Source organism: Syzygium oleosum, unplaced genomic scaffold (genome assembly GCF_021117445.2).
Source record: "Syzygium oleosum isolate NSW1041296 unplaced genomic scaffold, Sole_v2.1 Sole_v2.02, whole genome shotgun sequence".
In the NCBI taxonomy this organism is placed as follows: domain Eukaryota; kingdom Viridiplantae; phylum Streptophyta; class Magnoliopsida; order Myrtales; family Myrtaceae; genus Syzygium; species Syzygium oleosum.
Window position 1 is genome coordinate 2,607,988 of NW_026607486.1, and position 22,174 is coordinate 2,630,161.

The following is a 22,174-nucleotide window of genomic DNA, read 5'->3' on the forward strand; positions in this document are numbered from 1 at the left end:
GAACTTTTTTTTGTCTCGTAAAAAAGCACTAACTTTAATTTAAATCCCAAATTTGGCCTCCCATTGACTTTCTGTCTGAAGTTACCCTTGTTTGAGAAAAAAAGTTATGTTGGTGAGCCTGGCGAATCTCTTCCATAGCGTCTGTCGACGGGCGGTGGTCTACAGCTTCAAATTACGACAAAACGACGAAGTTTAGCCAGAAAGATTCAATCTGGAGATATTTTTGACTTGCCGGTGAAGTGAATGAGACGAAGCAGTTTCACCGTTATTCTTCAAGTTGTGGTTCGGAGAATAAGACAATGAATAATGCTTTAAATCCGATCGCCAAGTCACGTGGATTTATTGCTAAGGTGGAATAGTCAAGTTGGAAAATCAATGGTTTTAAGTCAATAAGGGCCAGATTTGGGATTTAAGTGAAAGTTGGTGTTTTTTTACGAGACAAAAAAAAGTTCGGGCCAGAATTATCTCTCGACCTAAAATTGGTGCTTTTTTACGGGACAAAAAAAAGTTCGGGCCATAATTGTCCCTCGACCTAAAGTTGATGCTTTTTTATGGGACAAAAAAAAGTTTGGGCCAAAATTGTCCTCGACCTAAAATTGATGCTTTTTTTTTGGAATTAACCCAATATATATATATATATAAGACTTTTGAGACACACAAGCATGTTTTGCTGATTACGTGAACTCCTCGTCGGACGTTCTGGATCGGGTTAACCCTAGCCTGGCGGTAGCTGGGTCGGAATTTACATGTTTATGTCTAACTTGGATTTTTAACATCTCTTTGAAAGTGATGATGAATAAGTCTGTGGGTTGGATCGTCCTTCCTTTTAATTGGATCAAACTCGGTTTCGATAAGGCCTCTAAAGATAACTCGGGTTTAGGGTTGGTAGGTGAGCTTTTTTGTAATGAATCGGGCAATGAAACTGTGCTCTTTGCTCAAAATAGAATATCGAGAGATATTTTTCGGGTCTCAACATCGTACACATACACTTTTAGGGAAAGACATTCATTTAGTTAGTAAATTGGTGTCCTTCAATTCTTGTGACGTAAATTACGTTCTAGCATTAGGTAGGCCATTGAGAGAATAATTTATTTTGTGGACAAAAGATCAAACTAGATCAAGTTTTATTACGAGAGTAATAATGTAACACTCAGGCTTTAGCCCCTCTCTTACCAAAAAAAATTTATCGACAGGTTATATTATTTTTATTTATCCACTTGAAAGTATTCTTAGACTTATATCTTTGAAAGGTTTTCACATACTTCTCATTCAATGGGAGTCGCATCATCCAAGACATTTATGAATATGGAAAGAAAGACTATTATGTCAAAATTAGAAGTTATGGAACTAAACTAAAGTCATAATCATTCTAATCAAATCATACATTTGTTGTGATCGGTCAAAACCGATATCGTATCGAACATATCAAAATTTGATATGGGACGGCTGCAAACGTTGATCGAAACAAGTACTTGTTTTCTTCAATCATCGAAACAACTAAAATTCAATTAGCAATGTCTATATCTAAAAAAGATTTGACATTCCAACTCTAAAAAGTGACAAAATTTCGGCACGCCACATCAGGAGCCGCATCGGTCTATATTGGCTTCTACTGAAAAAGATTCAAGCGGCGAGACACTTCCCTTTCAGTGCTTCCTCCGCCCACCAACTCATCGGCTTGCCGAGCAACTTCTGCTCCGCCTGTTCCACCGCTTCCGGCTGACAATTTGTGCTGCTGCTGGAGTCCACCGGAGCCTTGCCGGTGACGGTGATGGTGTCGGTGTTTGCATGGCCCAACGAAGGTTGGTGGTGCTCCGCGAAGGCCTTCTTCCAGACCTCGCGAGCATCCGATCGGTAGGCCACCCACTGGTCCTGCTTCTGCTGCAAACGGCTCAGCACGAGTGGCAGCGCCCGCGCCGGGTCCTCCCTCAGGAGCTCCACCATGTCAGCCCCTTGGTCGCCGTACATCCTCCTGACGCACCTCAGCTCTCCAGCCGTCAGGCGACAGCCCTCGGCGCGCCCGGCCGCCATATGGCGCTCGATGCGGGACATCGCTGAACGAACGAGGCCGATCATAACGTCCAGGTCGCACATGTCGTCCTCGCATTCGAACAGCACGCGCTCGTGCGCGTTCTTGACCGGCGCCGGGAACGAACTCCTCGCCTCATCTCCTCTTATCTCGGGCTTCACGCCATCGTTCAGAACCGCGAATTCATTCCCCAACCCCCCGAACGCCTCACGACTGGCGGAGCAACCGGCGCCGTCGATCGGAGCGGAGCCTTCTAACTGAAGTTCCACAAATTCCGCAACCAAGTCTTGATGATCCGCGAAGAGATCGCGCAGCTTCCCGAAAACCCACTCCTCCCCCTTCTCCTCGCACAGGCTGCAGGTCTCGCAGAACGCCGCGAACACATCCGGGCGGCGCGGGAACCGGATCTTCACCCTGTTGGCGAAAGCCACGAGCCGGCTGGCCAGCGTCAGGGACCGCGCCTCGAGGGCGGCGGGCCTTCGCCGAGGGATCTGCGCGGGGCTGCTCATTTCATTGGCTTCGAGGGTTTCTCAGGGAGGAAACGCGACGGTTGGAATTCGAGAGGATGGGATGGAATCAGGGAAAGGTAGGGGCAGGCGTAGAGATGTAATGAAGCAAGGACGAAACCTAGTTCTAGTACTCCTCTTATTCGGACGTGGTCTTTGGGTTGTGTTTTTGTTGGCGGGAAGAGGTGTATTCATAGGGCAGTTAGAACTCGGTTCTCTTTGATTTTAACTGCTAAAAGCTTTCCTGTTTTAGCTCCTGTCCAGCCTGGACGGGGGGGATCAATATCTACTTATAATATCTCCTCCGGTCACGAATTTTCTTCCGAAATTCGAATAAAAGAGGATTTTCTTTTTTATTTTATGTGGAAAATTTTAGGTTAGAACAATTTGTAGCTCATCACGTTGATTTCTGTAAAGGGTCTCGCATATTGAAAATTAAATAAAAGTTAAGATGTGAATGGCACGAAATAATCTTAATTGAGAGAGCATCTTATCTCGAAATTGTTATTAAAACAAAAGATTAATAAATTAGCAATCTCTCATTGTGTGGTCTTTAATTAGAATGATTTTTGTTTTGGCTACTAGCAAAATAGATTTTGTGTCGACGATAACCAAGTAGGCTCGGCGGGCGGGCGCGAGCAATTATTGTGCGCATGTCCAAATCGTATGAATGTGTGCATCTCCACAGTTTGCAATCCCTCTGTTGGATTTGCAAGTATAAGAAAATCGTGAGTGCATTTGGTAGTTGTGAGACGGACAAACGAGATCAACAATTACAAATCCAAGTTCATTAAAGATGGGATGATCACCAAAAAAAAATTTGTATCCTCATTGTGGTTGTACAGAAGAGACATAGGGGGAGCCGGGGGCATGCGAATATCATCTCTTTTCTCTATCCTGGGGCAAAATCGATATCGCCACGGCGGGCAAATGTCCGAGTTGATCAATGTTCAACTGGGTAGATGTTCTCCTGCAAGGCTTCGACATCAAAGGAGCAAGCTCTCCTCTAGTGATACTAACGAGCTGCCCCAGATAGATGGCAGACTCTGCGGATGAGAATCGAGCATAAAAACAGCAGAATTGATGATTGCCGAGAAGACGATCTGATCTTTGCGCCATGGCGGTGCTGGAATGAGCAGTTCTCCGAGCTCCTTCCAGGTCTTTCGAAAACCTCCCATAAGAAAAGGATGGCCATGTTGTAGCATGGCTGAATAAAGATGATCACATGATGAAAATTGTCAAGTTCCACAGAAGCTCTTCCCTGAACATAAAATCACAGGCTAGAGAAGGATCCTCTGGGGATGGACTTGACAAAAAGTTAATATGAAAATCCCCACTCAAGCTGCCAACAGCCACAAGAAAGATGAAGCCGGCATCAACCAAAAGTGATTAGACCTAACTGCTAAGCTGCTTTAAGCTCTTGGACAGCTGAAGTACTATTGCATACTGACCTATACTATACATCAACGAACTCCTCCCTAGATATCCTCTACCAAATGACAATGGGGAGTTGCACATTACCTTCTAGAGTTGAGTGATTACAGAACCACCAAGTCTAAAACGAACTCCCGCACTGCTAGCATTTTGAAGAGCGGCAGACTGATTCCTCATAAGTTGTTCCACCATCAATGAAGATAACAACTTGTGGCCTGCAAGCAAAAAATCAGGAGTAAAAAAATGCTGCACGGCACATCATGTAGGTTCTCAAAGTCGAATGCAGCCTTCTCGACAAATTTAGGGATGAGTTCTAAGAAGTGATCAAACTTGAGAACAAGGACCAGAAAATGTCCACAACAATCCAAGCAGAGGCCTTCGCTCCGAACACACATGAAGTGAATGTTTTCAAGGACTGACAGACACCTTGTGATCATAACAGAGGTGCAATGAAGCATCATTACATAGAGAAGCACAAACACACCTGCTGATAAATTTAGAGACAAAGAACGCAAACACAATTTAATGAGGTTCGGCTAAGTAAGCCTACGTCCTCGGGAATCCTCTCTCAAAGTTTCTTTTGTTATCAATTCTTTGAGAGAGGGACCGCCTTTTATTGATAGAGGTACATAATTGTTTCCGAATTACGAGAGAATGTACAAAGTAACAATTGAACAAGGAAAGAACACCAAATCGGGAGAATATTCTATAATTTTCTCCTACCAAAATAGGAGGATCCTGTCGATTTGGTCAACACTCCCCTCAAGTTGGACCGAAGATATCATCAGAGGTCAACTTGTTCACCATGTCTGAAATGGTCCTTTAGCAAGGGCTTTGGTGAAAATATCGGCCAACCGATCTTCACTTCGAACATAGGGAGTTTCAATGGTGTTATCTGAACCTTTTCCGTACAAAATGGCAGTCTACCTCAATGTGTTTTGTTCTTTCATGGAACACGGGATTTGAGGCGATATGAGCAGCAGCTTGATTATCACAAAACAGCTTCGTAGGTGACGTTCTTGGTTTGCACCCTAATTCCGAGAGGAAGGTGCAGCCAAACTATCTCACTAGTAGTAGTAGCCATTGCTCGATATTCCGTCAAAGACTTGAACGAGCAACAACATTTTGCTTCTTACTTTTGCAAGTAACAATATTACCTCCTACGAAGGTGCAAAAGCCCGTAGTAGACTTCTGTCATTGGGGCTTCCTGCCTTGTCGAGCATCTCGCATACCCGACAATATCGTATGCCCATTGTTCTTCATTAAAATACCCCTTCTGGTGTAGTTTTCAAGTACCTCAAGCAATCGATCAACCAAATCCATGTGCCCTTGAGTCGGATTTTGCATGAATTGACTTACATAGCTAACTACGTAAGTAATATCTGTCGAGTAATAGTCAAGTAAATCAACTTGCCTATGAGACGTTGAAATGCTCCAATGTCTTGCATGGGAGTATTATCGTGGCAAACTTACTATTGTAATCCATAGGAACATTTGCCGATTTGGCCCCATTTTCCCTGTTTCTTTTAACAAGTTCGAATGTACTTTCTCGTGTGAAACAAACCCTTGTGAGAGCTTTGGCCACTTCAATTCCTAAGAAATACCTTAGTTTTTCAAGATCTTTGATATCAAATTCTCGACGAAGATATTGTTTGAGAGCCTCAATTCCAGATTTATTGCTTCCGGTGATAACAATATCATCAACGTAGACGAGTAAAATTACAATACCACCCTCATCGATTTGGTAAACATTGATGAGTCGGCCATACTTCGTGCAAACCCAAACTTTGTAAGTGCACCACTAAGCTTGCCGTACCATGCTCGAGGAGACTGTTTAAGTCCGTAGATGGACTTCCTTAATTTGCAAACCATCCTTTCTTCATTTTGCAAGGCATGACCGGGGAAGATCCATATACACTTCTTCTTCAAGGTCTCCATGAAGAAATGCGTTTTTCACGTCCATTTGACAAAGCGACCACCCATGATTGGATCACTACGGACATAAGAACACGAACCGTATATTCATCTTCACAACCGGAGCAAATGTCTCCTTGTAGTCAATGCCGTAGGTCCGGGTGTAGCCTTTAGCTACAAGGCGAGCTTTATACCTTTTGAGCCATCACTATTGTATTTAATCTTGTAAATCCAACAACAACCAACGGAGCGCTTTCCATCGTGTAATCGCACCACATCCCAAGTGTGATTTTTATCAAGCGCCCGGAGTTCCTCCTTCATAGCCGTAATCCACACCGATTGATGTTTGGCTTCTTCATAACTCGTTGGGTTCTTTTGAACTTTCAAGAGTAGATAAGAAACACCAAAATTGATGCGAAATTTTGTCATAATTGACATAGTCTTTGATGGGATACTGTACCGTGTGATATGTGGTAAAATCTCGAAGTCTAGCAGAGGGCCTAGAAATCCTCATAGATCGGCGAACCGGTGGTGAAGATGCTCCGAGAAAATTCTTCTGTCATGATTTCTTCCCCAGTGAGTTTCGCCATCGGCTCTAGATTTTCTTTGTAGCTCGGTGTCATGTTCTAATCGTCCTCCATCCCTTGTTTCTAAAGTGGGTACATTCGTGGGTACCACAAGTGAAGCAGAATAGGGACAGGGGGGTGAAGAAAACAATAGGGACAGGGGCAACTTCTCCATAATCTGTTGAGAGTTTGGTGTACTCCCCCGAAGTTGGCTCTGTCGAATAATACATATTAGTCTCATCAAAGTGAACATCACGGGATATATAGAGGCGCTTTGTGGTGGGCTCGTAACACTTGTATCCCTTTTAGCTAAAGAATAGCCAACGAACACGCACTTCCGAGCACGTGGATCAAGTTTACCATCGTTCGAGTGAACGTAGCATGTACTCGCCAAAAATCCTCAAATGTGAGACATTGAACTTCTTCCCATATAAAATTTCTACCGAATCTTGTATTCAAGCACTCGGCTAGGGAGCCGATTAATAATATAGCAATGCCCGGTGAGAACAACGTCGCTCCAATATGTTTTGGGCATATTCCCGAAAAAGTAAGGCCCGAGTAACTTCTAGAAGATGACGATTTTTCCTTTCTGCTTGTGGCCATTCTGTTGGGCGTCCCAACACAGAAGTTTGATGAATAATACCCAAGTTGCGCAAATAAGCTTGAAATGCTTGATTGGTGTATTCCGTCCCATTATCCGTGCGCAACACTTTCATGTTTGTCTTAAATTGATTTTGTATCATAGCACAAAATTCTGAAAAACAATAAGAACCTCACTTTTGGTTTTGAGCAGATATGACCATGTAGCGAGACTTATCATCAATAAAAGAGATGAAATATCTATAGCCATCCCGAGACTCAATGGGAGCACTCCACACATCGAATGAATTAAATCAAATAATTCGAAGAGAAATGTGTACTCTTAGGAAAAGGAAGTCTATGTTGTTTGGCGAAATGACAACAATCACATGAACTAGAATCATAAGATAAAGATCTATCAAGAGTGTGTAAAATCGATCGACGGATGACCCATGCGTCTATGCCATAGTTCCGACATCTTCTTAGCATTCTGGATTGCACTCAATGCCTTGGGGTATTGATCTATGACATAGAGTCCATTCTGCAACCTCCCTTCACCAATCGTCCTCTTGGTGATGCAATCTGAAGTAACACCTTAGAAGCAGAAAAAATGACATTGCGGTTCCATTCTTTCGTACACTTACTAACAGTATAATAAACTTGAAGATAAATCGAGTACGATCAAAGCGATAGAACTCTTAGACAACATCTTAAATTTTCCCGCTCCTTGTGTCGGGACCTGTGCTCCATTAGCAACAAGTAATACCAAAATAGGAGGATCCTGTCGATTTGGTCAACACCTGCCATGCTGGAAGTGGTTGCCAGCAAATGGATAATCCACATCTCTCAGTCGGCCCTTTGTGATGCTCTCCATGGTTTGGAACAAAAGAGGTTGGTGCTTCGTATTATACATTCTCGACCCCCTGAAACAGAAACACATTATCAGTTTCGACCGCATCTCTATCTCACGAGAACCCCACTTTACTTAACAGACCTTCAATCCACGTGACATGTTGAGAGCAATATTTAGAAAATCTCGATTCCCATAAAGATCTCCAGTCCGTTTATCCATACCAGCTTGCTTCAGTAAGAATTGAACTAGCTGGAATTCATGATATAGGCACAGTTATTTCCTGATTTAATCACTAGAAAGATTAAAATGTGTAAGACTACAAAATGCCATATATATGAACTAAAGAAGATAGACATCTGAAATTGAAGTTTTCGACAGAAAGCATAAGAGAAAAAGCCAATCAAATTCAACGTGAAGGTTTATGTGTTCCGTCAGCCAATATCACTGACACAGCAAATTGGTATCTTATAATAGCGCAACTGCACTAAAAATTTGCATCCCAATAGGTGGCCATTAAAAGAGCATCACGGGGAAGAGAAAATAAAGAAATATTACAATCACTCTTTCAAAGGAGGAGATAATACTATCAATATAAGTTGCCCTTTTTGGGTCTAAGTATTGTCTAGAGTGCGCTAACAGGAATAGTCTCTCCCTTACTCCGGGCTTGTACTTGGCAGATCGAGCAGCTAGCTTGTTGAAAAGTTGCATCAACTGAACGGGGCTCTCCTTTTCACAGCGCAGTGCATACAACATCACCAAGCGCAGACAGTATATATCGGACACATCTTCATTGTTCAGAAAATTCATTACTGCCTAGATGAGACATTTAAAAGTGGTTATTAGAACCAAAGCCCATAATTCTGAATTGACTCAGCAGAAACAAATAATACGCTCAAAAGTCTGAGAATTAACAAACACATATTAGCAGTATTACCAAGTACAAGAAGAAGATAGAAACATTTCACATCCATACGAGGAATATTAACATAAATGCGGGAGCTCATAGAGGCCAAAACCAGGAGAATTCGATCCCCATCGACATGTGAATGAGTTGAGCTGTCTGAAATAGCAGGTTGTTAAGTAAAGCTGTTTTCTGAAAGCACGTTGAGATGCTGCAGCTGTGGAGAAGCTGTGACTTGTGGGGTTCAACAAGCACCTTGCAGATGCTGCAGCACCCATTTAACAGGTAGGCATGACCTGAGGCATTGCCTATCAAGCCATGTTCATTTCCATTATTCATATTCATGCCGGCAGAACTCCTGAAACGACAGCTTCCGAAACAAACGCGACTCTTGTCCATGGAAAACTTCCAGTCATGCTAACCTCTATGACAAAAGTCCAGACATGAAGCTAAGCTAAATTTCCCTAAATTGTAAGCATTAGTAAACGAGCATCTGTCAGTTATATCGTGCGGCAGACATAGTTAGAACTATCTTTCCAAGGTTTAATCTTCATAATACGACTACAGACTCTGAGACCTCCAAGCAACCCAACACCCACAGAGTTACACACATCGAGCTTATTACGCATAGCAGATGAAACTGGCAATGTTGTATGGAATAAATGCTGACGGTGCCTCAAAATTATATGACTTGTAAAGTGACACGCAAGCATGTCTTGTTTGCTGATTACGTGGAGTCCACTTCGGTGGTTTTGGATCACGTTAGCCCTGGCCTGCCCAGTAGCTAGGTAGCTGGGTCAGAATCCACAAGTTATGTATAGCGTGTATTCCTAACATTTCTTTAAAAATATCGACATTGAGTTTGTAGGGTGGACCGTCCTTCCTTCTAATTGAATCAAAATCAATGCCGACGTCTTTAAAGGCAATCCAGGTTTAATTTCAGCAGGTGGGCTTCTTCGTAATGAATCAAGTAATTCATTCGTTGGGTTTGTACAAACTGTGGGCAGTGTACTCTTGGCTCAAAACAGGACTTTGGGATTTTTTTTTGGGTCTCATATTGGCCATCTCTTTAAGCATTCCCAAACTTATTGCAGAGGTGGACTCTCCCAAGTGGCCATTTTCCTTCCTTCAACTTTGACGACATTAACCCTTTATATGTCAAAATTATACATACTTTTAGGGAATGATTCATGCGCAGATTAATAGGAAAATTGGGTCTTTCAATTCCGTGATGCAAATGACACTTTAGAATTTGATAGGCGGATCAAGTTTTATTACGAGAGTAACAATGTAATACTCAGGCTTTACTCATTTTCTTACCAAAACAAAAATTGTCAACATGTTATACTAATTTTATTTATCCACTTGAAAGTATTCTTAAACTTATATTTTTGGAAGGTTTTCGCACACGTCTTGTTAAATGAAAGTCATATCATGTAAGACGTTGATGAATACAGCAAAAAAGGATTATTACGTCATAATTAGAAGTTATGGAGTTAAACAAAAATCAAAAGCATTCTAAACGGACCATACAAATATCAGTATATACAAATTCGAACTCCAAAAGTGACAAAATTTCAGCAAAAGGCATCAATGTCAGAATATACAAATATTAAACCACTTTTTCATTTAACAACTCAAATTTTTAGAGATCGTGGTTTCACAAAATCTCCCGATCACGAGCCGCATCGGTCCACATTGGCTTCTGCTAAAAAGATTCAAGCGGACATTCACACCGACGTTTTCCGGCGCTTCCGCCAGAGGGCAAGACCCGCTGCCGGTGCCCACCGGAGCCTCAATGGTGATGGTTCTGGTGTCTCCACGGCCCAACGAAGGCCGGTGGTGCTCCACGAAGGCCTTCTTCCAGACCTTGCGAGCATCCGATCGGTAGGCCATCCACTGGTCGTGCTTCTGCTGCAACCGGCTCAGCACAAGCGGCAGCGTGCGCTCTGGGTCCTCCCTCAGAAGCTCCACCATGTCGGCCCCTTGGTCACCATACATATTCCTGATGCACCTCAGCTCTCCGGCCGTCAGGCGACAGCCATAGCAGCGCCCGGCCGCCAGGTGGCGCCCGATGCGGGATATTGCCGATCGAACAAGGCCGATCATCACATCCAGGTCGCACATGTCGTCCTCGCAGTCGAACAGAATGCGCTCGTGCGCGTTCTTGACCGGCGCTGGGAAGGAACTCCTCGGCTCTCCTCTTTCTATCTCAGGCTTCTCGCCGGTGTTCAGAGCCTCGAGCTCGTTCCCCGACCCGCCAATCGCCGCACAACGGCCAGAGCCTTCGGCGCCGTCCATCAGGGCGGAGCCCTTCGAATGCAGTTCCGCGAACTCCGCGATCAAGTCTTGATGATCTGCAAAGAGATCGCGCATCCTCCCGAAAACCCACTCCTCGCCCTTCTCCTCGCACAGGCTGCAGGCCTCGCAGAACGCCGCGAACACATCCGGGCGGCGCGGGAACCGGATCTTCACCTTGTTGGCGAAATCCACGAGCCGACTGGCCAGCAACGGGGACTGCGACTCGAGGGCGGTGCGCTTTCGCCGAGGGATCTGCGCGGGGCTGCTCATTTCATTGGCTTCAAGGGTTTCTCAGGAAGGGAACGCGACGATCGGAATTGGAGAGGATGGGATGAAATCAGGGAAAGTAAGGGGCAGGCGTAGAGATGTAATGAAGCGAGGAGGAAACCTAGTACTAGTACTACTCTTATTCGGACGGGGTCTTTGTGTTGTGTTTTTGTTGGCGGGAAGAGGTGTATTCATAGGGCAGTTAGAACTCGGTTCTCTTTGACTTTAACTGCTAAAAACTTTCCTATTTTAGCTCCTGTCCAGCCTGGAAGGGAGAAAAATCTACTTCTTAATATCTCGGGTTATGAATTTTCCTCCAAAGTTCAGATAAAAGAAGGTTTTTTCTTATTTCAAGAATTAGGTTAAAATAATTTATAGCTCTGCGCGTCGGTTTCCGCATATTATAAAAGGTTTCGTGCATTTAAAAATTAGATAAAAGTCAAAATTTGAAATGCACAAGAATAATCTTAATTGGGAGCTTGTTATCTCAAAATTGTCAACAAAAAAATAAAAAAAAATCATAAAACAGTACGTGCTAATTTCGTATAGCTCCTAAGAGTTGTCAACATTTACCGTTGACGACATTTCTCATTACATGGTCTCTGATTGAAGCGACTTTTGTTTTAACTATTGACAAAATAAATTCGGTTTCGATGACAAACAAGTAGGCTCGATGAGCGGGCGCAAGCAATTACTGCGTGCATGGAGAAATCGATGGTGTGCATCTCCACAGTTTGCCATCCTCCGTCGGAATTTGCAGTATAAGAAAGAAAACGAAAGCAGCATGGATCCGGGGGCAACATGAAGAGTCCGTTGCATATAAAAATCGAAAGCCAAAAGTGCTTCTGGTTGTGAGACAAACAAGATGAACTATCGACAGAAAGAGGGGCATCGTGGTGTTTCCGATCATATATGATACAAATCTTTCACAGCAAAATCCATTACAAAACCAACAGACCAAAAGACCAATTGGGTAAAACCCAGATTTATCAAAGATTATAGACAATGCCCCGTAAAATCAATCTCGGGTTCCTCGTAACTAAACCAGTCTAAGATAATCACAGCTATGCTACTAGTCCATACAGCTTCCCGTTATGTGCGGTGTCTGCACTTCTATGGCAAATATCGAAGAGGAAAAGTCGGATCTCACTAGTCACCGTCATTTTCCCCAAGAACACAAAATTTGTATCCTCATTGTGGTTTTACAAAAAAAGCCATAGGGCCGTGCGAATATGATATCTTTTCTCTATCCCGGAGCAAAATCTATACGACTGGAGCACGAAAATATTCGAGTTAATCGTGGAGAACTAGGTAGATGTTCCTCCTGCATGGCTTGACACTGAAGGAGCCAGCTTTCTTCTAATGATATTAACAAGCTGCTCCAGATAGCAGACTCTGTGGATGAGAATTGAACATAAACAGCATAATTGGTAATTGCCGAGAAGAGGATCTGATCTTCACACCATGTTGGTGCTGGAACGAGCAATTCTCTGAGCTTCTTCCAGGTCTTTCAAAAACCTACATTGCAGAGCAGATTCCTTTATATATGAGGGTACCCATGAGAAAAGGATAGCGATATTGTAGCGTGGCTAGATAAGATGATATATGATGACAATTGACAAGTTCCACATAAGCCCTTCGCCAATTATAAAATCTCAGGTTATGGAAGAGGGCTATAGAAAACACCCCTAGGGATGGACTTGACAGAAAGACAATGTGAAAATCCCCACCCAAGAAGCCAACAGCCACCAGAAAGATGAGGCCAGCATCAAGCAAAAGCTATCTGCTTTAAGCTCATGGACAGCTGACGAACTACAGCGTAGTGACCTCTGCATCAATGACCTCCATCCTAGATATGCCCTACCATATGACTATCGGGAGTTGCACATTACCTTCTAGAGTTCAGAATTACAGAACCACCAAGTATAAAACGAATTCCCACATTGCTAGCATTTTGAAGAGCAACAGACCGTGATTCCTCATAAGTTGTCCCACCGACAATGAAAATAACGACCTCTTGTGGCCTGCAAACAAAAATCAGGACTAAGAAAAAGCTGCATGGCACATCATGTAGGATCTCAAAGTCAAATGCAACCTTATCGACAAATTTATCTTACAAATTCACAGGAACACTCTTTCTGAATGCCACCACCCAGCGCGCCCCCGCCCCCCCCACAACTCCCTCTCCAACACACATACAGAGGTACAATTTCTCTGTAAACACCAATTCAAACCACATTCTAGTTTCACCACTTCTGATACTCGTCCATACCGCTTCACAAGAGACTGTATTAATGACCTAAGACCACTAGGTAACAGTTTGAAACATATCCTACCATCTATGCCAAAGGCAAGGATGCATTATGTAATTTATATATTCATGTTTTAGTAACTCCCATCAAATTGAGCATCTAATTTCATGTCCAAAAAGCATACTTGTGCTCAAATTTGCAATAGTAAAACCATCATAACTCTTGATTCATGACAGCAAGTGGGATAAATTCGAAGTGATTAAACTCAAGATAAGAACCAGAAAATGTCCACAAAATCCAAGCAGAAGCCTTCACTCAAAACACACACAAAGTGAGTGATTTCAAGGAATGACAAACTTTGATATCAAAACAGAGGTGCAATTCAGCATCATTACAGAGAGAAGCACAAACACACCTGCCCTGCTGGAAGTGGTTTCCAATAAATGGATAATCCACATCTCGCAATCGGCCCTTTATGATGCTCTCCATGGTTTGGAACAAAAGAGGTTGATGCTGTGTATATACATTCTCCACCCCCTGAAACAGAAAGACGGCAATCAGTTTCGACAGCATATGTGTCACAAGAACCCCACTTTACTTAACAGACCTTCAATCCGCGTGCCATGTTGCGAGCAATATTCAGAAAATCTCGATTCCCATAAAGATCTCCAATCCGTTTATCCACACCAGCTTGCTTCAGTAAGAATTGAACTAGCTGAAATTCATGATTTAAGCAGTTATTTCCCGATTTGATGACTAGAAAGAGTTACATGTATAAGACTACTAAAGTCATTTGTACCACAATATGAGCTTACAAAGATAGACATCTGAAATTAATGTTTTTGACAGAAAGCATAAGAGAAAAAGCAAAAAATATTGAATTTGCAGGTTTATGTGTTCCCTCAGCCAATATATTGCACAAGGAAAGAATCCTTGATCATCATGTCTTCTTTTTCCCTTTTTCTTTTTTTCTCGATAAGTGGTCATCACATGACACAGCAAATTGGTATCTGACAATAGCGCAACTGCACTAAACATCCGCATCACAATAGATGGCCATCAAAAGAGCATCATGAGGAAGAGACAATAAAGAAAAATAGTATAATCATTCTTCAAAAGGAGGATAATGCTATTACTATCAGTTTCCCTTTTGGGTCTAACATTATTCAGAGTATGCTAACAAGAATAGTCTCCCTTTACCCCGGGCTTGTACTTGGCAGATCGAGCAGCTAGCTTGTTGAAGAGTTGCATCAACTGAACAGGGCTCTCCTTCTCATATCGAAGTGCATACAACATCACTAAGCGCAGACGGTCGATATCGGACACATTTTCATTGTTCAGAAGATTCGTCACAGCCTAAATGAAACATTTAAAAGAGGTTATTAGAACCAAATGCCAACATTCTGAATTGACTAAACAGAAACAAAAATTACACTCACCAGTCAGAGAATTACAAATAAATATAAAAAGATAGAAACATTTACAAAGAATATTAAAGAAAATGCAGAAGCTTATTGAGGTCAAAACCAGGAGAATTTCAGCAGGTTAGGATGCGGTCTGTGGAGCTGTTTTCTAAAAGCAGGTTAAGATGCTGCAGCTGTGGAGGAGCTGCGACTTGACGTGTTCAAAAACACCTTGCAGAAGCTGCAGCACCCCTTTAATCAGTGGGCATGACCAAGGCATTGCCTATCAAGCCATTTACATTGCCAAGGTTTATATTCATGCCAGCAGAACTTCTAAAATAACAGCCTCTGAAACAAACGCAACACTTGTCCATGAACAATCCAATCTTGTTAACTTCTATGACAATGGTCAAGACATGAAGCTAAGCTAATTTCTCTAAATTGTAAGCATTATTAAATGAGCATCTTTCATTTATGTCAAATACAAAGAATCATGTGGCGGCATATTTAGCACTATCTTTCCCAAATTTAAATCTTAAATATATGATTGCAGACTCTGAGTCCTCAAAGCAACCAAACACCCACAGAGTAACACATGAAATTATGCACAGCAGATAAACTCTATATGTAGTATAGAATAAATGCTGACAGTACCTCAAAAGCTGCCACCTGGCCACCATTACAAGCCAATTCCTGCTCTGTCTCCGAAACTACCATTAGCTTTCGCTCTTCAACTATCTTGCTCATCTCTGTAACCAATGTCACATGCTTTGAAACATTCCCATGCATTTTCCTATACTCAGGGTAGTTATCAACGAATTTGGCCATATCCTCTGCAGAACATCAGACCATTGGGTAAATATCTGTACATATTATGCTTCCACAGAGTCGTGGCACTAAGCGATTACGATAATGCAAAGTCAAATCGTACAAAGCTTTCATGCTGTTCTATACAAACCTATTGTCTGGATATTTTGGTTACTTTTGGCAAGTTGCTGAAATTCGTCAACCATCCGTTTGATGTTCATTCCAATGTCACCAAAATTCTCATACATGTTAGCTTTGAAAAAAGCATCTTGTTCAGATGACAGTACAACCTCCTGTGAAGAGAACACGGCAGAAAAACAACTTTAAAATCAGACACATGCATTATTCATTATGGAAATCAAGATAGAGAAAGGAAGAAAGAAAACAACCTGCTGATCTTTAGGCAGCTTCTCTATGCTTCTTAAGTCAACTTTGTTATCTTCAATGCCAATCAGCTCATGAACCATTGCCTAGAAAAAATTCATGAAACCAATTAATTGCTCATCAGACTCTAAAGTAGATGATCGGGCCTTTTTAGCAAGAACAAGGTACTTGCTTAGTCATACTGATAGTAATTGTATACCTGATAAGTCCATTGATTCAGCAATGGAGTCACAGGATCGTCCCTCCTATCAATTATCAGCAGCAATGGAGCAACTTCTGTTCGTCTGAAATCAAAAAGTCCACTTTCCTGTTGATACATCAACTTCTGCGAACATTTACCATTAAAGCAAAAACAACGAAAATCAGATTCTCCCTTCTATAAAATTCAACTAAACCTCAATAACCCGCCAAGCAAAAAAAAAAAAAAAAAAAAACTAAACATGTAAGCCACTAAAGAAGGACAAAAGTCAAAAGTACACACAATTTTGAAAGGCAATTTACAACTTGCTTCACCAAACAAATCTTTGAAGGGATATCTATTGCCTTGATTTTAATCATAACAAATCATCTATGTTAACAGGCAAGTGGTTTGAGTGTTGCGAGATGGACGTACTGAAAAAATCAAGTAAACCATACTATTACTGGATGCAAATTAGGAAGATGCAATTTGACCTGTTAGGCGATAAGGGAAGAATTTTACTATGAATGAGGCTGGGCATGGAAGCATATAAGATGCACACAAAAGCGAAAGGCAAACTTCTACATTAAGTAGAGTTGCAGAATTTACTCCCAGAAGAATTAGCCCGATAACTCTACTGAACACAGGAGAAAATATCAACTCAGAAGAAGCTAAGTATACTGATGGAGAAAAGCTTGGCCCTTGGGAAGACATCTACGAGTCTAGAGGAGAAACTCTATGCATCCCAAGGTCAATATATTACAAAAGCACATTGTTTCCTCATTCCAAAATCGTTACAGTAGCCTACTATATTTGAGTAGAACTCCACAGCCCAAACTAAGAAAAACATCAAAATACATGTCCTAGAACCATATTTTATTTCCAGGAATCTCTAGCATTCAAACCCTGCTTACCGACGCTTCTTGTGCTATCCTTTTTGCAATGTCGGAGGTCCTTTGGTAACGGATCACAGGTCTCCGCTTCATGGCCAAGAATACTGCAGTAACACCATCAACGACTCGGTCACAGAATTGCTGCAATCTTGGGGGGTCGACAACTGCTGGGAGCATATACATGTGATTTGACGGAATATTCAATGTGAAATGGAAAGGGTCTATAGCAACAAAATCTGCATAAAACTCCTGCAATATCAAATCGGTGGTTGGATCTAACAACAGAAAAGATGATGGCACTACAAGCTAATACTACACAGCATTGACCAACTGAACTTTGAGCTAATATTAACAACAAATAAAATAAGAAAAGTGAGTGAACATGGGTCTTCAATGTGCATATTTTTGTCATGGAAGTGAATTGTAAAACCAAGTCAAGCGCAATTTGCATTAAACATTCAAAGAAAACGCGAGTACCTGAACTTGCTGAACAATCTCTAGCTCATCCGAATCAGCCAGAACATGTATCTGCGTATCCTTCAGTATGTTCGAGAAAACTACAAAAAAAATTCGGCATCGACCATCATCATCACTCAATCCCCATCCACAATCACCTCAAAGCTGACAACCGATTCCACACCCTCAACACAGAGATTAGAGGAACTCACAGAGGTTATACTCTCCGAACCTAGGGCTCGCGAGCTGGCGCCGCAGATGCTGAACGTTCTCCGACGTCGGGCGGAGGAAGCAAACCGCCTTGAGGTGCGACATCGACTCCCTAGACTTGGAAATGGAGTCCACCACCTCCACCAAGAACACCTCCTTCTTGAGGAGCTCGGACTGCGAATACGCGACGCTAACGACGCTGACCTGCGAATCACAACAATCCACCGCAGCCACAAAAAACGCGGATTCCGTCAAACATCGCATCCCCTCACCGCAATTCCTCGATCGATCAAGCAAGCGAATTCCGCACCAAAGCGGCGACGATCCAGAGAGACAACGCGCGAACCGGAAGCGGGCGAAATTGCGAAATTTCCCCCCGGGCGGGGAGGCGATGGAGTCGGAAAGAGGGAGCTTACGGTTTGAGAATCGAGGACGAGGACCTTCATGCCGGATATGTCCTGCAGCATCCGGTTGACGTAGTCTCGCACCGCCGAGACCAGCACCATTTTCGCCGATCACCGTCCTCGCCGGAGCTCCTCCTCCTCCTTCGTCCTCCGAAATCTTCCGGTATTTCAGCACCGAGTCTCAGATCCGAGCTTTGGTTTCACCTGCTTTTTTTTTTTTCCTTTTTTTTTTGTTTTTCCCAAAGACGGGTTTTCGGGTCGGTCATCGGCGACGGCCCGTTCGGTCCGGGCCTGTCTGGGCCCGAAGGGCGAACGAGCCGCGAAGCTTGGATTCGCGTGGCGTGCCATTGTATTTTGTGCAAACTATTCGTCTCGACACCTAGATAATTCTCACGGGATTGCAATTTGCTTCCTTATTGAAAATGGGTAGAAACACATGTCGTCGGTTTCGAATCACGCCCCGTCGTAATTTGGCGGCTCAAACCCGTTTTGACCCATTTCAAAATTTCGAGCGACCCATTTTTAACCTGGGCCCACTAAATTGAGCTAATGAATAAGCTCGTGACCCGTATTGCCACCTCTAGCAAATCCGTGTCGCGTGGCCAAGGGTTGCCACCCCACTCCTACGCTCGGCATGTGTTAAGAAAGGGCAATTTTTGCATTAGTTATTTATGGGTTTTGCTTCTTCTTGACCGTGGGCCAAGCGCCTCTAACGAGCTCCCATTGATGCTTATCAATTTGGACTTCGAAGAGCACAAGTTCTATGGCCTCATCGTTTGGGCTTAAAGCCCATAAATTTTGGGCCCACGATCTTACCATTGAATTGAATGTACCCGCGCCTTGCGCGAAAGCGTTATCGTAAAAGCTGACGGAATCACATGATTAGATGCATTAGAAACGTTGGGGTCATAAAAGCAAAGGAAAGAAAAGCAACACAAACTTGAAGGCTTCTTACCGGCATAATTACCAAAAAAAAAAAGCCATAAATTTATAATACCGATACCAATTCAATATAAAATTTTCAATTTGGCCAATTTAATTCTAAACTTTTTAATGATTTGACACAAAAATCGCTAATGTGGACCATTTTACAAATTTTTTTTTTTATATTTTCTGAATTTTTTTCTTTTTTTTTTACTTTCTTTTCTTTTCTTTTCTCTATTTCCCTCCGCCGATCGCCAAGCCTTGGCGCTGGCCAAAGACCCCGCTGGCCAGAAATCCAATGAAGGAAAAATGAAAAGAAAAAAAAAGAAAGGAAAAGGAACAAATAAAAGAAACTTCAAAAAATTCCTTAAAATTTTCGAAAAATCGTCCACGTCAACGCCGGCATCACCGTGTAGGAACTAGCATCCACTTCAGCAATTTTTGTCCAAAATTGACTGGAATAACTATACTGGTAAATCGTCAAAAGGTTTAGGACTAAATTAACAAAATTAAAAAGTTTACAATTGAATTGATTGCCGCCCAATAGGTTTAAAATTTTTGTCGACCATAGAAAATGTCATCTTCTGTTAAAATTCATAATAACGAGATTTGTAGTTATTACTACAATATTTATCATAAATTGGTCATTCTTATGGATTAAAAAATCATTTGCTAATTCCAATGGTTAATTTTCGGGTTAATACCACAAAAAACCCCAAACCTGTATACCTGTGTTTACATTAAACTAATTTTTTGACTATCAAAAACCTCAAACTGGTACACTTATGACAAATTTACCTTTCGTTAAATTTTTACAATTAAATTACTGAGTTAAATGACATGCAGCAGTTGACGGATATATCACTTTGGGGTTTTACCCTTCGTTTGTCACGAGTGTATTAGTTTGTGATTTTTTTTTTTATTGATCCAATTTAACAGAGTGTAAATTTGTCACAGATGTAGCAATTTGGAGTTTTTTGTGATCAAAAAAATTAGTTTAATGGAGATTTGTCACGGATGTACAAGTTTGGAGCTTTTCGTGATATTAATTCTTAATTTTTTTTGGTGTTCATGAATATTTTACTTATGTTGCGGTAATGTGTTGTGGGCCTTGTGGCCCTACACGCACGTTCTTGATTTTCCATTAACTCAATACAATAATTGCAATGATATAATGGAACGCTGATAATTGTTAAATGACAATTATAAGAAACAAATTGAAGATCTTTATTTGCATACTAACCAAAATGACATAGATTCTTTTATTTTTTTATGATTATTTCGGAGAACTTAGACGTATCACTTCCCACCAAATAATAATTCTTATGCCCGCCACTACCCGCTCTGATCCATTTGTAGATGGCATAGCCCATAATGCCAGCTCCACCAGTATGCTAGAAGCCACGAAGTCTCGATATACGAGGTAGCAAATATTTGAGATACGGAATTATTATCCAAAAAGTCATAAATTTATTATGCGATGGCCAATTCAGTTGTAAACCTTTCAGTTGTGTCAATATAATCATAAATCTATTATTTAGATAATTGGATGTTAGGACAAATCGTCAAAAAGTTTAGGATTGAATTGGCACAGTTGAAATGTTTATGATTAAACTGGCCGCCGTACAATATGTTTATGGCTTATTGGACAATTTTCCCTTTGAGATACAAACTGATCAAGAATTCGCTCTCAATATGATACAAATTCGTGATCTTATAAAAGACGGCTCGACGATACCGTGCCTGGACGGCTCGCCGCGTCGTATCATTTAGCCGCACAAAATAATACACATGCTAGAGCAAATCGAGGGTGCTCAAGACAAGGACTTGGGACTCGAATATAAATAATTCCATGGTGATTCGCTATTAATTCTTAACACGAAGCGGAAGACATCATGGATGCCCACTCCCACTCAACTCCTGCCGGCGGGATATGTTTATCCTTTTCCCCTTTTTTTTAACTCACCTTAAAGCTCCAACTTCTTATAAAAAAAAAGTAAGATATTAGCCAGTACAATCTTCATAAATGTCTGTTTACAAGAGTTGAATCTTGCGTGTGTATACAGGGTATGCATTTTAATTTCGAAATAATCATACATTAGGTCGAGGAGATCGATACTATCAAATTAGTCGATAATCTATTGTACGGATGCCACGATTTTCGATGAAAATTGATTGAAAGAACTATATTGAATTTCGCGTAGAGATTTAGGACTCGATTAGCAAAATTATAAATCATAAATTTAAATTGCTGTCCGTATAATAGGTTTAGGACCGATCTCTCATTAAGTGTAAGAATTCGCCCATGACGACCACTCGGAGTCATGTAGATTGGTGATTCTCAGGAGTGGTTCCAAAAAATTTAATGCGGCTTGGAGGCTTGTGTGCAAACCCACCATAGGTTTACGGTGACGTAAAATTTGAAGGATCCATTATATATCTATATGGTTAAATTAAAAGAAATTTTCCAAAAATTACCCCTCAGTATAATGTCTCGGTTGAGTAACCGCCCACTTTTTTTTTCTATGCATAACCTTCCAATAATCCTTCTCTCATTTTCTTTCTACATTTTAAATAAATTTAAGCAACGACGAAACATTTTGCTTTCTAGATTAAAAAAGCACGTGTAATGGTAAAAAGAAAGAACTAATAATTAACCATCTTATTTTTCCATCTAATTAAACTTATCGTTCCATTATTAATTGATTACGATGTCGTACCGAAATGAAGAGTAATCGACGAAAACCGGTACATGATTATCAAAGCAGCGGCAGTTGATATTAATACTAAATTCTCATGTACAGGCGAGCGGTGGTTAGCAAGTCCTTATCGTGTCGTTTGATTGCACGGAACAGCTTAATCCCGATTAATTAGAGATCAATTATTAATTGGGCCGCCCGCCCGCCACACTGA

General features: G+C 41.7%; 1 protein-coding gene across 1 annotated transcript; it reads right to left on the reverse strand.

The window, feature by feature from the left end:
• Window positions 1-12,249: 12,249 nt before the first annotated feature.
• Window positions 12,250-18,539, reverse strand: LOC115684622 (vacuolar protein sorting-associated protein 45 homolog). Its single transcript, XM_030609429.2, has 13 exons — window positions 18,350-18,539; window positions 17,936-18,137; window positions 17,745-17,824; window positions 17,289-17,516; window positions 16,396-16,521; window positions 16,202-16,282; window positions 15,964-16,105; window positions 15,660-15,838; window positions 14,803-14,958; window positions 14,210-14,317; window positions 14,018-14,139; window positions 13,243-13,374; window positions 12,250-12,868 (listed from the first exon to the last, which is right to left on the reverse strand). Exons 1-13 carry the CDS (start codon window positions 18,437-18,439, stop codon window positions 12,808-12,810), a joined length of 1,707 nt encoding a protein of 568 aa, XP_030465289.2. The 5' UTR covers window positions 18,440-18,539; the 3' UTR covers window positions 12,250-12,807.
• Between the last annotated feature and the right edge of the window lie 3,635 nt (window positions 18,540-22,174).